Below are 13,957 nucleotides of genomic sequence, written 5' to 3' on the forward strand. Positions count from 1 at the left end.
AGTACTAATTTTCTAAACTAATTTACTACTACGTAACTAAAGTATCATTAAACTCCTACTTAAATGGTTCTACTATAGCCCTAATTAAATTAAATTACTCTACAATACCAATGGAAAAATACATAAACTAAATGTACTAACCTGCAGATCACAAGTGCGGAATCCGGCAGGACTTCGCCGCTTTCCTTCTCCTCACTCCTCTCTTTTTTTCTAGATTTTTGGTGGAATTTTCGGGCTCAAATGAGGAGTGAATGAGGGTCGGATGCTTATATAGGGGGTATGGCCCGGTCGCCCGAGGAGGGGGGCGACAGGCCCCCCTGTCGCCCGCGGGGGGGGGGGGCGACAGGCCCCCCTGTCGCGCCTGTGGGCGGGGGCCCCGGTTGCCCGGGGGGGCGACAGGCCCCTTTCATTTTTTTCGGTCATGGTCCTTGTTGCAAATTTGAAGAAAAAATTACATCTAGGGCCTGTCGCCCCCCATAGGGCGATCGGGGGTAGTTTTGAAATTTTTCAAAACGGACCTATATTTTAGAAATTTTATTTTTTTTAAATATAAAAAAGAAAAGAACGCGTCTTATAGCTACTAAACCTTCGGCCTTTCAGAAGCAAAAGGGCCCATGAAGGCCCACGTCCGGACGATATTTTCCTCCATCCGGGTGAGGCGCCGCTTCTTCCTCTTGCGGCACGAGAGCTGGAGCAGTTCACCTCATCCCGAGTTCACCAATCACCTCGCCGGGCCGGGCGCCGGGCAGTCTGGTCCTCGTCGTGCGTCGTGCCCTCCTCGCCGTTCCCTCGCCATCGCGAAAGCCCTCTCGGCGCAGCCGCGCTGACCGTCCCCAAGCCTCCTCCCCAAATCCAACCCTCTACAGGCTCAGCTGGGAGCGCAGACCCGTCCAGACTAGGATTTGATTTCTTCGGTTGCTTGCTGGTAAGGGATTCGTAGCTTGCTTGCGTGGACTGTGCCGAGAGTTAGCTTGGTTCCGTCCGCCCATTTCCTTTGCTTCGTCCTCGAGCAATGGAGTCCGAAGCCTATCCCTATCGATTGAATGCCTGAATCCCCCCACGCCATGCCATGCTACAAACGATAATTCGGCCCCTGCACCGTTTGGTTAACCATTCTATTTCTCTTAACAAGTAGCTAAACCTGCGCCGATGCATTGACCGCAAGGGGGATACGTTCTTCAACGAAGAATTTTGGATGCGGGCTTCAGCTATTGCCATGGAGATACTTAACAGTAAGTCCCATTACCTTCTGAGCGTTTTGTTATGGCATTTTAAATCCTGTATTGCCAGCTTCTTACGTTTACCTTTTGTTCAGGTGTTTCCTTTAGCTCGATTGGCGTCGGCAGAACCAGAATAAACAAAGCAGTGAAGGTACTGTCTTCAAGTACTGATTTTTTTTTCGTTCAAAAAAAAAAATCAGTACTTCAGCTGTGATTATGTTGCCTGAAGAAAATAAAATTGAAATTACATATATAGTTTAGGCCATTCAGCACAAAGTGTGCCATCTAGTCTTCCTAGGTGATAGAAAAAGGAAAGTTAATTTACTTTCATATAATTATGGTGATTGAAGAAAACAAAACTGAAACTGTATATATAGGTTAGGCCATTCAGCACAAAGTTTCCATCCAGTCTTTCTAGGTGATCAAAAGGGAGGTTGGTTTATTTGTTTTTAGAGTCCATTGCAGAGAAATACTTCGTCAGTACCTGCCATATACAGTTTGGCATCAGTTGTATGCCCTTGATCTTCGTTACTGTTAATTATGGAGTCTGCTGAAGGATCGGTTGTTTTCTTCTTGAATGCTCTATCCAACTGGGTAGGAACATTTTCCATTGTTGTTGTCGTCTTACATGTTCGCACTTGTTGTAGTGTCATTTTGACAACACTAGTGATTTTGCTTTACAAGTCACCTATTCAGATTGCACTATACTACACATAGCAGATAGTATGCACAAACAGTTTATTGTTCATTTGCAGTCTTTGGGGTTTCGAACTGTCTCAACATATAGAGAAAATACCTTCAGTATAACTGACCAGTTGGGAAAACCCCAATACTATTTCAGACTAACAGCTCGAACACATTACTATGACCCATGGAGATGGTTGGTACTGAATGCTATATGATCATAAAATTCTTAGCTTCTGTTCATTTTCGCTCCGAAACCGGTTTGTGGACAAGTACTGTAGTATGCAAAAAGAAGGCCAATTTACACTTGTCTGTTTTGTTTACAAGTTCAGGTAGGATCTCAACCACAACGAGTTGTCTGGAAGCTGACAAGGACATGCTGTGAGTACTCTCCCGATACTTATAAGAGGCAAGCGAAGCATGAGCAACAACCGCAGAATGTTGATCTTCCAGAATTACAACCAAAAAACAAAAAGAAACCCTTTCCTGTTCCGATTAAAAAGATGTTGCAAGATTCTCGGCGAGATAAGAGGCTTGCACAAATGCGGATGGAGAAGCCTCTTGAAGCCCCAAAGAATGGTTTGCTTGTGCCAGAGCTTGTTCCTGTTGCTTATGACGTCCTTGATAACTGGAAAGTGCTCATCAGAGGACTCTCTCAACTTCTGAATGTTGTTACAGTTTATGGTTGCAGGTAACCAAAACAAATGCTTATGTGTGTGAGCAGGTTTATCTGTAGACGCTCTTATGTAGGCATACATGAAATCGGCATTATCTGAAATGATTTGTCAAGAATCCTGAACTTTTTTTGTTGGTTGGTGATTTTGCAGAAAGTGTCCTCAAGTCCATGTTGGTCCGGTTGGCCACCAGATCCAAGACTGCTATGGCTCAGGAAGCCAGCATCGGAACAGTCATCACTCTTGGGCTAGAGGTTCCATCAATGATGTTCTCATCCCGATCGAGTCTTACCATCTTTTTGATCCATTTGGACGGAGAGTCAAGCATGAGACCAGGTTTGATTATGACAGGATTCCGGCAATCGTTGAACTATGCATTCAGGCTGGCGTTGACTTACCGCAATATCCCTCAAGGCGACGGACTTCTCCTGTCAGAATGATAGGCAAGAAGGTGATTAGCCGTGGTGAGTTTGTTGATGAGCCCAAGCCACACCGGTCAGAAGACTGTGTATCTCTGCTTGCTGAGCTTGACACATTCAGCAACCAACAGGGCCAGTCACCTTCACCATCCAATGTGAAAGATCTTGCAGAGAGGACACTGCAAGCATACCTCAATGTCAGGCGAGGCGTCGAACAGCTGATGAGCAAGTACACTGTGAAAGCATGCGGTTACTGCTCTGAGGTCCATGTTGGTCCATGGGGCCACAATGTCAAGCTCTGCGGAGCTTTCAAGCACCAGTGGCGGGATGGCAAGCACGGGTGGCAGGACGCAGTGATCGACGAGGTCATCCCGCCTAACTACGTGTGGCATGTCCCTGACCCCAGTGGCCCTCCTCTCAGATCCTCTCTCAGGAGTTTCTATGGCAAAGCTCCGGCTGTTGTAGAGCTGTGTGTGCAGGCTGGAGCTACAATACCAGATGAGTATAGGCCGATGATGAGGACTGATATTGTCATTCCAGACTCTGACGAAGCTCGGTGGGCTGCATGAGAAGAACATTCTACTTCTACCTGCACCAGAGTAGACTTGAACCAAAGATGCCTTTTTCCAGGCATGTTCTGGTAGTTGGGGCTGTTGGTCCTGTAACCGTAAAGTTCAGGGAGCAGAAATCAGTCTGTATAACATAAGTAGGCGAGTATCATAGCTAAATCATGATCGATCAGAATTTTAAATTGATCCAAGGACCTGGTTTAAGTATTCGTTGAAAGGTGATCCCCGAATATCCTGTATCCCTTACCATCGCCTTTTCAGCAATTCTATTCGATTCATTTCTCTAATTGGACTGCTACTTTTGTAGGTTTAGCGCATGAACCGAGGACGCACGGGAACAACTCTGATTGCCTGAAAGTGAAAAAGGATGGCCTCTGCAACATGTATGATGTCCATACCACCTTGTTTAATGGCCACAGCTAGCTTTATTCCTGTCTATGCTAGACTGTGAGGCACTTAGAATGCCTCAGGCGTTATCATACAGATGGCCTCCCGTTTCTCTGCCGGTAACAGGGTACCATGCTTAATTGTGAGGAAGTGCTTTGGATTAAACTAATCGCCGGCGGTTTGTTCGGGTATTTGTGCGCCTGGTTGTAATTAATCATGGGCTAAAAGGCTGTGCGCTTCTGCCCGTCCCCAGATCGACACTTTGGGCGTATGGCGACATGTATAGTTCTACCAGATCGTAGGCATATTATGTTCTCCTTTTTGCTGTGTACTACTACTTTGTAACATGCATGTAGAGGCTACTTATGCAGATAGCTGTTCACTAACTATGCTTACGAAATGTTTTGAGCTGTTTATCAAATGGATGGTGAGAAATGAGCCATGGAGAAAAGATGCATCCCTGTGTGCCAGCAAAGATCCTAGAGCACTTGCAGTGCAACTTATGTGAACAAGCTTGTCAGCTAGCCTTGAACTGATCTTTCAAGTTTTGTGCAATTTTCATTCTAGAATAAGTGAATAACAATACAGGATTTCAGAAAAAGAAACTTCATTATTAATATATGGTTGAAATTGTATAAAATGGATGGTAGCTTTTGTGTTGTATATGATTTGGATGGTGAGAAATAGAGCCATGTAGTCCAATTGTATGTTGAGAGGTAAAGCACTATACTGAGTAACATTCTATGATGAACTGCAGATATCCTAGACCATTTTCAATTACGACTGCTGTAAAGTGTAAACAAATATGCCAGCTAGGACTAGGACTGAAGCTTGACTGCTTTCAGAAATATGTGTATCTTACATCAGTTTAGAAGAGCATATAGGGATTCAGAGAAGAACATTCGCGGCACATCATCATTAGAGCTTGTATCATTATTATTTTGCTGGCCAAAGAATCTGTCGTCACATAACAGCCAATGAATCTATGAACTATGATGCTGGTGCAAGCAGGAAAAAAATGACAGAAAAAAAGGAGTGGGCCGCTGCATTGCAAGTACACGAGTTTGAGTTGTCCCGGTATATAGCTCGTCCTAGGGGCTGGGGCGATTAAAATAGCGCAAGAAAATACAGCTCGGGATCAAGCAACGGAGCGTGGGCGTTTGGGAATCCAATGGTCCAGTTGCGAAAGCTGCCGATGTGGCCGTGTATAAATACGCGGCAGCAACGGCAGTGCTAGGCATCAGCACTCGGCAGCTGTCAGCGCTGATCGGCTCCCAATCAGAGCCTCTAGCCTCTCCGGCGAGCTCCTGCGCCGTAGTCATCATCGCCATGGCTAGGGAAGAAGAGCTCAAGGTACCGGAGCTTGCTCAGTGATCCACTGCTTGTGTAGTTGTGTTGTGTTGCATTGGCTGACATGGCTCGATCGGTGGAATCGTCGCGCAGAGGATTGATCTGAAGGTGAACGTGAGCTGCTGCGACGGGTGCAGGAGGAAGGTGATGAAGGCTATGAGCTTGAAAGGTCGAGATCGTAGCTCTGTATTCATGCCTCTGCTGCATTTGGGCTCTGCTCTGTTTCCAAGAGACATGGTGCTGACGTGTGTCTCCACGCGTGCAGGCGTGCTGAGGACGGAGATCCAGCCGTCGCACGACAGGGTGACGATCGTCGGCGACGTGGACGCCAGGGTCCTCGTCAAGAAGCTGTCCAAGGTCGGCAAGATCGCCGAGGTGCTGCCTACGCCCTCCGAGAACGGCAAGAGGCGCGAGGAGGGCGGCGCCAAGGACGTCAGCGACAGGCCGGCGCCGGCGGAGGAGGAGAAGAGCAGCAAGATCAAGGATGACGGCAAGGGCACGGGGGGCGACAAGGCCGCGGCGTCGGCGTGCAAGGAGGAGGAATGCAAGAAGTGCACGAAGAAAGCCGCGCGCGCCTGCGACGCCGATGGCGGCAGCGGCGACCACGCGGTCAGCGGGAAGGCGGGGGCGGCGTCAAAAGACGCCGACGCGAACGCCAAGGGCGGCGACGCCGACGGCTTCGGCGGCAAAGCGCCGGCGCCGGCGCCGCAGGTGCAGGTGCAGCAGCACTACCACCGCGCGGAGCCGGCGATGGTGGTGCCGGTGCACGTGCCGGCGTACTACCCGCCGGCCCCCGCGCCGTACTACGGCGGCTACTACGCGATGCCGCCGCCGCCCATGGTCATGCAGGTGCCGATGGGTGTTCCACGGCAGCTCCGGCCGCAGCCCTCCCGCTTCGACGAGGACTTCTTCAACGACGACAACACGGTCGGCTGCCGCGTGATGTGAAGCAATCAACATGGCCGGCCGGTCTACCCGGCCAGCCATGGACGTCGTCACCCTCAGCGCCGCTCCCGACCGCCGTAGCCTGCTTCATTCCTTACCGTGTCGTTTTTCCCCCCGAGCAGATCGCATCGATGGCGATGCGTCTGCCGCGCGTGCGCAGTGTAACAACTGTAACCGACCCAAGAATCAAACGAATTCTTTTGGTTTCTCCATTCTCTGAACATGATATACCAATCGGAGAAGAAGAATGCCGTCGCGTCGCTGTCGGGCGGGACCTGTTGCGCGATTCCGGCACTGTTTCGCGGCGTCCCATCGCCGCCCCGTGGGTACGCCAAGGACACACCACCAGCACGGGTGGAGTGGCCGGGTAGGGGGGAAGAAGAAGAAGAAAGCAACGGAAACTAATTAAAGCCGAGGAATTTAGGATCGCGCGGCCCAGGCGAGGCTTTATCGATGATTCGGCGTCGGGTGGAAACGGCCGCTCGCGGGCCGGCGGTGGGGGTAGGTAGGTAGGTAGGTGGCTTTGCTGAGCTCCGTGGCCCGCCCTGCTCGCTGGTCGCCGTCGCCGATTCCATGGCTGATCGAGATTGAGAGAGGGGAGTGTGGCGTTGGAGGCTCGGGAACGTAATCCCGGCGGGGGTGCTTTTGCTTTGGTCTTGAACTGGGTTTGTTCGTTCAACAAGCTGAGGGAATAATTAAAGGCGATGGAGAGAGGCTGATCGAACTGGACCGCACCTTACGTTTCACGCGTAAGCGTGATTTGGGCAAGTATATTAGTGTCGTCTGAAGACAGTCTCATGCAGTGACACGTAAGTTTGAGACGACCAACTTCTACAATGACTTGTCTTTTTAGTTGTCTCGTATTTATACTACATATCTTGATTTGTGGATGAAATAAAGAAATATTTTGAGTTGCATGACAACAACTCATACAATGGTGAGAAGTAGTCTCATACTCCTAAATTTTAGCCTATGAGGCAGTTGTTTCGCGAGGCAACCACCTCTTTCTCACACCTTGCTCTCTCTCCTCCACATCACCAAAAATCTTATGTAGCATTGCATGAGATGACCTAGGAGACGGATGACGTGTAGCAATGTATCTGCCCTTAGTACATTACCGCAAAGGCATCGAGTGATTAGAGAGAGGGGAGTAATTTGGTTACCGACATGATCTCCAAAGTAGCTTCTACATTGTTTATTATTGGGTTACTAGTACGTAAGATCTTATGAGATACTCCCTCCGTTTTAAATTATAAGGTATTCCAAAAGTTTTAGAGAGTCAAATCATTTTAAAGTTTGACCAAAATTATAGAGAGAAACACAAAAATTCATGACATCAAATAAATATACCATGAAAATATAACCAACAAAGAATCTAATGACACTTAATTAGTATTGTAAATATTATTATGTTGTTGTATAAATTTGGTCAAACTTAGAAAATTTTGACTCTCTAAAATTCTTGGAAGGATTTATAATTTGGAACGTAGGAAGTACGAAATACAGAAATAGTAGTACTTTTCCACATGAGTTTATAAATTGTTCTTTTATATGTTCACAATTATAATATATAAATATCATAAAGATATACTCCCTCCGTTCTGAAATGTAGGTAATTCTATGATTTTTATAATAGATTATGGAGATGGAGAAAAGACTCTCCTAATCCTATTATTAAGCATTGAGACTTTATTTGAGTAATTAAATATATGCTAATTAAAGTACCATGCTTTTTCCCATGCACCTTCTCCACATGCACTTCCCACTACATAACTGCATGCACGTCTTTTTATTGGGAAAGACCCGAAAATGATGTACAATTAAGATGGTTTGATTCATTCTCAACCCAGAATGCCTTACATTTGAGTATAAAATTTGAACTCTAGAATGCGCTACATTTTAGGACGGAGAGAGTTTACTACTGGTAACCAAGGTTCCGACATATATAAGAGTAGTTTCTACAATACCAGGTTCCAGTTCCAAGATACTACATTATTAATATTAAAAGAACAAAATATTGGTTGACATTATTTGATAACTTTGCTAGTTTAAAACAATCATCTGGTGACTTTGATGGCGTCATGTATTTTAATTTGTAACAAACTAATAACCTCTCGCAAAAAAAGGTACTTTCTAACTTTAGAGGCTACAATATCCACCGCTTCATCAAAAAGTGCTGTAGGCACTCTTGCAATGGAGTTGAAAATGACACAAACAATTAATTAACGATGATGTCAAGGCGACCCACGGTCAGTTGGTGGCTTGGTGCTGGTTGGTGACACAGTAGCAGTGTAGTACAGCGTATCCGGTTCGCAACGAAACTTTGAGAGTGCTTACCTCACCAGATTTTGGTGCCGTCGTTCAAATTCAGCTAGCATTTAGCTTGCGGCCAATCTCTCTCATTGCAGTTTAGACGTTGCTCATTTCCTCGCAAAAATTCGGCTGACTCTTTATTATTTACAAGAGAGTGCTTACCTCCTGGAAGGGGCGAATTTCCGCCTCCGGTTACCCCCCCGCCTGTCTCATGTCCAAAGCACCGTGGAGCCCGGCCTAACTCACAAGGCGACGGGTCCCCGTATACGGGTGGGGCAGTAGTTCGGGGGTTTTCTTAACCTGATGTGAGAAGATCATTCTACCTCTCAAAACAATGTTGTGGGGACGGTCTTACCCCGCGTCCCCGCAGGTCATTTTTTTTTATTTGCAAGAGCTTAACCTACAACAACTCGACCGACAAGTGTGTGCGCCGCCCACGCAATCCGGCGATTTTGGAGTCCGGGTCGTCTTTTGCTTACGCGAGCCCACGTAGCCCAACAGGCTGATATCAGGAAGAGGGCCCAAATTTGGCGGGGCCTGCTACATCCCATCTCGGGCTGCGCACAGCCGCCACGGACCCAAATCCGAACGGGCCCAGCACAGGCAGCTTGCCGTTTTTTTTTTTGGAAAAGACGAGGCAGCTTGCCGTGGAAGCAGGAACTTTCTGGAACACGGCGGTTCCGATCAAAGAGGCGAAAGAGACAGCGGCCCCACCACGGTCCCCCCATCCCGTTTCCCGGCTCTGCCCTGCCTCCGTTGCGAGGGGATAGGACGGGGCCGCCCTTGCCTCCGCGCTGAAGGACCAGGGGCAGAACCGGGCATGGCAGCCGGCACAGATTCGTTGCTTCGCCGGCCTCTGCACGCGATCGCGATCCGCCTTTCTTCTCATCATCGTACTCCTAGTAGTGTCGTTAGCAGCCGTCGCCATGGTCGTTAGCTGTCGTCGCAGACTCGCCAGTAGCACCCACGTGTCGATGTGTCGAGCTATCAGACATGGTGCCGCCCGGTAGAGGCTTGCGTTTTTTCTCAGACTATCTGCACTCGTCATACTCTAAATTCATCTTCTAAAAAAATATTATGTCCTAGTCATAAATATTCTCTCCTTTACATCTAATTTTTCTGCACTCGTTCATACTCTATACTCATCATGTATATCAACTACCCAACTATGGGTCCCACTTGTCATAGTTTTTTTCTCAACCATCCCACCCCGGTCGCTCTCTCTCCTCCCCGCTCCTCCCCTGTCTCCGCCGGCTGCTCTGCCCGCCGCCATCCCCTTCCTGCTCCGCCCCGGCGGCTGCTTCGGCCGCCGGCCCTCCTCCACGGCGCGCGCGGGGCACAGTTTGCAGTGCCGCGCGGCCGGATCTGGCCCCCTTCTCCCTCCCCGTCCCTGGCCGGCGGCCATGGCCAAGAGCTGGTGGAGCTGTGGCCGCGGGGCTCCTCGGCTCCATCGCACGCGACCGGAGCGGCGGGGCTCCTCGGCTGCTCTCTCCCCCTTCCTCTCCCCACGCCGACTTCTCCTCCTTCCCTGCTCTCTGGGCGCCGCCCCTCCCCTGCTCTCCAGGCGGTGAGGCGGCCTGCGCGGCCGACCAGGGCAGCGCGCGCGGCGGCCTGCGTGGCCGGGCAGCGCGCGCGGCGGCCTGCGTGGCCGGCCAGCGCGGCCGGCCAGCGCGGCGGCGGGGCAGGCGCGCGGCCAAGGCGCGCGGAACGGCCGGCGGGCAGCGGCGAAGCGACGCGCGCGCTCAGGCCGCAGAGCAGCGCGCGCTCGCGGCGGCGTGGCGGGGCGGCGGCAAGGCAGGCACGGCCCTCCCCTGCTCCGCCGGCGTCGATTCGATCCGGCGCGAGCGGGCCGTGGAGGCGTGGCGGCGTCGTGCCCCCAAAGGCGGCGTCCATGGCGAGGTGGAGGGGCTGCGCGCGGCGTCCATGGCGGTGGCCGGCAGAAGGCACGACGATGGCGCCCTCCCTGGCTTGCAGTGGCCGGCCACCTCCCCTGCACACCCCCTCGTCTGCTCGTCCCTCCTTCTCCTCCAGATCCCGACGCACGCTCTCTTCCAGATCCCAGCGGCGATGGGCCGCGTCGACCTCTGCAGCGTGCCATGGAGGCCCGTGTCAAGCTCCGCCGGCCGGATCCGCGCGCGGCACCATGGCAGAGCTCGTGGCGGCGGCCATGGCGGAGCGCGGCCCGACGCGGCGTGCTGTGGCGGCGGCGGCCCGGCCTCTAGCAGCGCAGGAGGCGGGGAGCAACGGCCGGAGCCGGGCCCCACGCCACGTCGCGGCGTAGTGGACGGCCGCTATCTCCCCTAGATTTGGCGTGCTGAGCTTCGTCCGCAACCGTAGCGTTTGGCATAGCGGGCGCCGCTGCAGCAAAAAAAAACGGTACATTCATATGCTATAGCTTTTAGCGGGTGTTTTACCGACACCGGTGTGGACAACCTCAATAATGTGTGCGGCTGTGCCTCTGTGCAGGTGTAGTTTCCACGATCCAACGTTTCCATCTAGCCTCTTAGCTTTTCCAGTGGGTGGTTTCATCTCACTATTTTCAATACTGGCACATCATCTAAAATATCATGAAACCATAGATGAAACAACCCCTACAATGCAAGATTTCAATTTTGGTGTTTTCTATGTGCTTATTACATTTAATTGTAAGACACATAATGACTTGGAAACAGTGTATGTGGGGTTTCATTTAGATGAAACCCTTTCCATCTCTCTTCTTTAAATCATTGCCATGTCATCCAAATTGCTTATGTGACAACTAATTTATTGTGCATGAAACACCATAAAACTTTCCATAAAGACTAACCTTATTACTTGGCTTCTATAATCCAAACAGGACCCTAGCTTTTAACAATTCACAATGTACGCCCTAGCCACAAAAACCTTCCAAAATCCAAATATTGAAATATAGACCATTACTCTATTTACATGAGTGCTCATTTGCAAACTAATCGTCACACTAATTATATACTTAGAGCCTAATTGTTTTTTTTTTGGAAAAGATGAGGCAGCTTGCCGTGGAAGCAGGAACTTTCTGGAACACGGCGGTTCCGATCAAAGAGAAAGAGGCGAAAGAGACAGCACAAAAGTCGCGCGGCCCCACCACAGTCCCCCCATCCCGTCTCCCGGCTCTGCCCCTGCCTCCGTTCCGAGGGGATAGGGCGGGGCCGCCCTTGCCTTCGCGCTGAAGGACCAGGGGCAGACCCGGGCATGGCAGCCGGCCCAGATTCGTTGCTTCGCCGGCCTCTGCACGCGATCGCGATCCGCCTTTCTTCTCATCATTTGCTAGTTCATTTTGGATTTTGGGATTTTTGGAAGAGAATTTTTCACATTTAAAATATTAAATGTAGACTAATCACAAAACTAATTATAGATCTCGTCTGTAAACTACGAGACGAATCTAATGAGTCTAATTAATTCATCATTAGAACATGTTTACCATAGATTTATTGTAGCAATTTAATATCTAATCACACTCTAATTAGGTTCATTAGATTCGTCTCGTAATTTACAATCCATTTGTATAATGTGATTTATTTTTTAACTATATTTAATACATCATGCAGACATGCAGATGATTTATAAAAAAAATTCAATTTTGGGATTTTGAATACATCGTCGCAGACTTGCCAGTAGCACCCACGTGTCCACGTGCCGAGCTACCAGACATGCTGCCGCCCGGTAGAGGAGGCTTGAGCTTTCTCTCAATCTGTGAGGCTGTGCCTCTGTGCAGTGCAGGTGTAGTTTCCACTATCCAACTTTTCCATCTGGCCTCTTATTACTTGGGTTATATAATCCAAACAGGACCCTAGCTTTTAACAATTCACAATGTACGACCTAGCCGCAAAAATCTTGCAAAATCCAAATAGACCATTAATTACTCTAAATATATAAGTGCTCATTTGCAAACTAATCGTCACACTAATTATATAGTAGAGCCTAATTGGTTGTGACGGTTGCAGGGGTGCAGCTCAGCAGCGCGGCTGTAGCGAGCGTATTTTTGTTCACATATCGTCTCCGTAGGTGTCCCCATGCTCTTTTCACATCCTGGGCCTTGTTTAGTTGCGTAAAGATTTGGGTGTAAAACACTGTAGCACTTTCGTTTGTATTTGATAATTATTGTCCCGTCATGGGTTAACTAGGCTCAAAAGATTCGTCTCGCAAATTACAATTTAACTGTATACTTAGTTATTTTATTTAGCTACATTTAATACTTCATGCATGCATTGAAACATTCGATGTGATGGGGAATCTTGTAAAGTTTTGGAATTTTGAAGGGAACTAAACAGGGCCCTGCTCAAGCTCGGTTGCAAGCTTGCTACTCTAGCTTTTGTTGACTGGCTCAACTGATCATTCTGATAGGACGAATCGATCGGGCAACTTTAACTCTCTACGTATACTGTATTGGGGCTATGATACTTGGTATACTATTTCGTAATCTAGAAACAATACATGGAACTGGTACATCACTTTTTTTTCGTGGAAATGGTACGCAATTTGTTTCATTTCATCATGATCTCTGAACTGAAAATTTCAGGTACCTAACGCCCTTCTAAAAAAAATTTGTACAGTACCCGTCACATCGAATTTTCGGAAACACGCATGGAACATTAAATGTAGTTGAAAAAATAACTAATTGTACGGTCTAATTGAGTAGCATGAGATGAATCTTTTAAGCCTAATTAATATATAATTGACCATTATTTATCAAGTAATAATAAAATGTGCTATAATACCAAAACCCAAAAATTTTCACCAACAAAACAGGCCGTTTCCACTGAGCTGAGCTTGACAGCCACGACATACCACGACTCACGTTTCCACGAGCCCGCCGCACCCGCACAGCAATTTCGACGCACATTCCATGTAAAAAAGAATTCCTTTACCCATATCCGGACGTGCTTTACCAAAAGCTTGTTTCAGGTACCCTAACTGCAAAAAATATTGGATCTTGCGGTTTTCCAATGTTTGGTACCTCTTGGCGTGAAGTAAGGTGGATTTAGAAGGAGGTGGTGGAGAAGACGGACATGGTTCTGAGATGGGGAGGATGAACAGTAGTTATTGGGACTCGTTTGTAATTTTTTTTCTAGGGTTGTGTTTGTAGTGGGAGATGTACTGCATTATTGTTTAATATACTCCATTCATCCTAAAATAAGTGTAATTTTACCATTCAAATTTGTTTCATAAAGAATATAGTTTTGGTTAATAATGAAATCCATCTAATTTAAGGAATACCAAGTATTAAGAAAGCATTCTATATGAAAAAGCATAGAGAGTCAATCTAATATTTAGTAGATATTATTTTTCTAGTTTCTGCATATTGATGATTCAAAAATCAGCACGAATTTCAATCACGATTGCTATAAATAATTAGGAGTAACACAATTATTTCTTTT

At 48.2% G+C, this 13,957-nt stretch overlaps 2 protein-coding genes across 3 annotated transcripts; both read left to right on the top strand.

Moving 5' to 3' along the window:
- Positions 1-667: 667 nt before the first annotated feature.
- Positions 668-4,428, top strand: LOC120681574 (APO protein 1, chloroplastic-like). 2 transcript variants are annotated; one of them, XM_039963106.1, is made up of 6 exons: positions 668-925; positions 1,133-1,232; positions 1,316-1,371; positions 2,237-2,595; positions 2,732-3,784; positions 3,874-4,428. In XM_039963106.1, exons 2-5 carry the CDS (start codon positions 1,196-1,198, stop codon positions 3,564-3,566), a joined length of 1,287 nt encoding a protein of 428 aa, XP_039819040.1. In that variant the 5' UTR covers positions 668-925; positions 1,133-1,195; the 3' UTR covers positions 3,567-3,784; positions 3,874-4,428. The 2 variants fall into 2 exon arrangements, with proteins under 2 accessions (XP_039819040.1, XP_039819039.1); XM_039963105.1 differs by having other exon boundaries at positions 683-925; positions 1,136-1,232.
- A 654-nt stretch (positions 4,429-5,082) lies between these two features.
- Positions 5,083-6,458, top strand: LOC120682716. Its single transcript, XM_039964714.1, has 3 exons — positions 5,083-5,306; positions 5,397-5,472; positions 5,569-6,458. The coding sequence occupies exons 1-3, from the start codon at positions 5,283-5,285 to the stop codon at positions 6,249-6,251; spliced, it is 783 nt and encodes a 260-aa protein (XP_039820648.1). The 5' UTR covers positions 5,083-5,282; the 3' UTR covers positions 6,252-6,458.
- The last annotated feature ends 7,499 nt before the right edge of the window (positions 6,459-13,957 follow it).

This window comes from Panicum virgatum, chromosome 7N (assembly GCF_016808335.1).
Source record: "Panicum virgatum strain AP13 chromosome 7N, P.virgatum_v5, whole genome shotgun sequence".
NCBI classification, from domain to species: Eukaryota; Viridiplantae; Streptophyta; class Magnoliopsida; order Poales; family Poaceae; genus Panicum; species Panicum virgatum.

Excerpts from the sequence above, each read along its gene's own strand:
- LOC120681574 (XM_039963106.1), top strand. The coding sequence starts at position 1,196 with ATGCGGGCTTCAGCTATTGCCATGGAGATACTTAACA. Across the intron at positions 1,233-1,315 it reads TGCCATGGAGATACTTAACA|GTGTTTCCTTTAGCTCGATT; the intron begins GTAAGTCCCATT and ends CCTTTTGTTCAG. Across the intron at positions 2,596-2,731 it reads GTTACAGTTTATGGTTGCAG|AAAGTGTCCTCAAGTCCATG; the intron begins GTAACCAAAACA and ends GTGATTTTGCAG.
- LOC120682716 (XM_039964714.1), top strand. The coding sequence starts at position 5,283 with ATGGCTAGGGAAGAAGAGCTCAAG. Across the intron at positions 5,307-5,396 it reads CTAGGGAAGAAGAGCTCAAG|AGGATTGATCTGAAGGTGAA; the intron begins GTACCGGAGCTT and ends ATCGTCGCGCAG. Across the intron at positions 5,473-5,568 it reads GAAGGCTATGAGCTTGAAAG|GCGTGCTGAGGACGGAGATC; the intron begins GTCGAGATCGTA and ends CCACGCGTGCAG.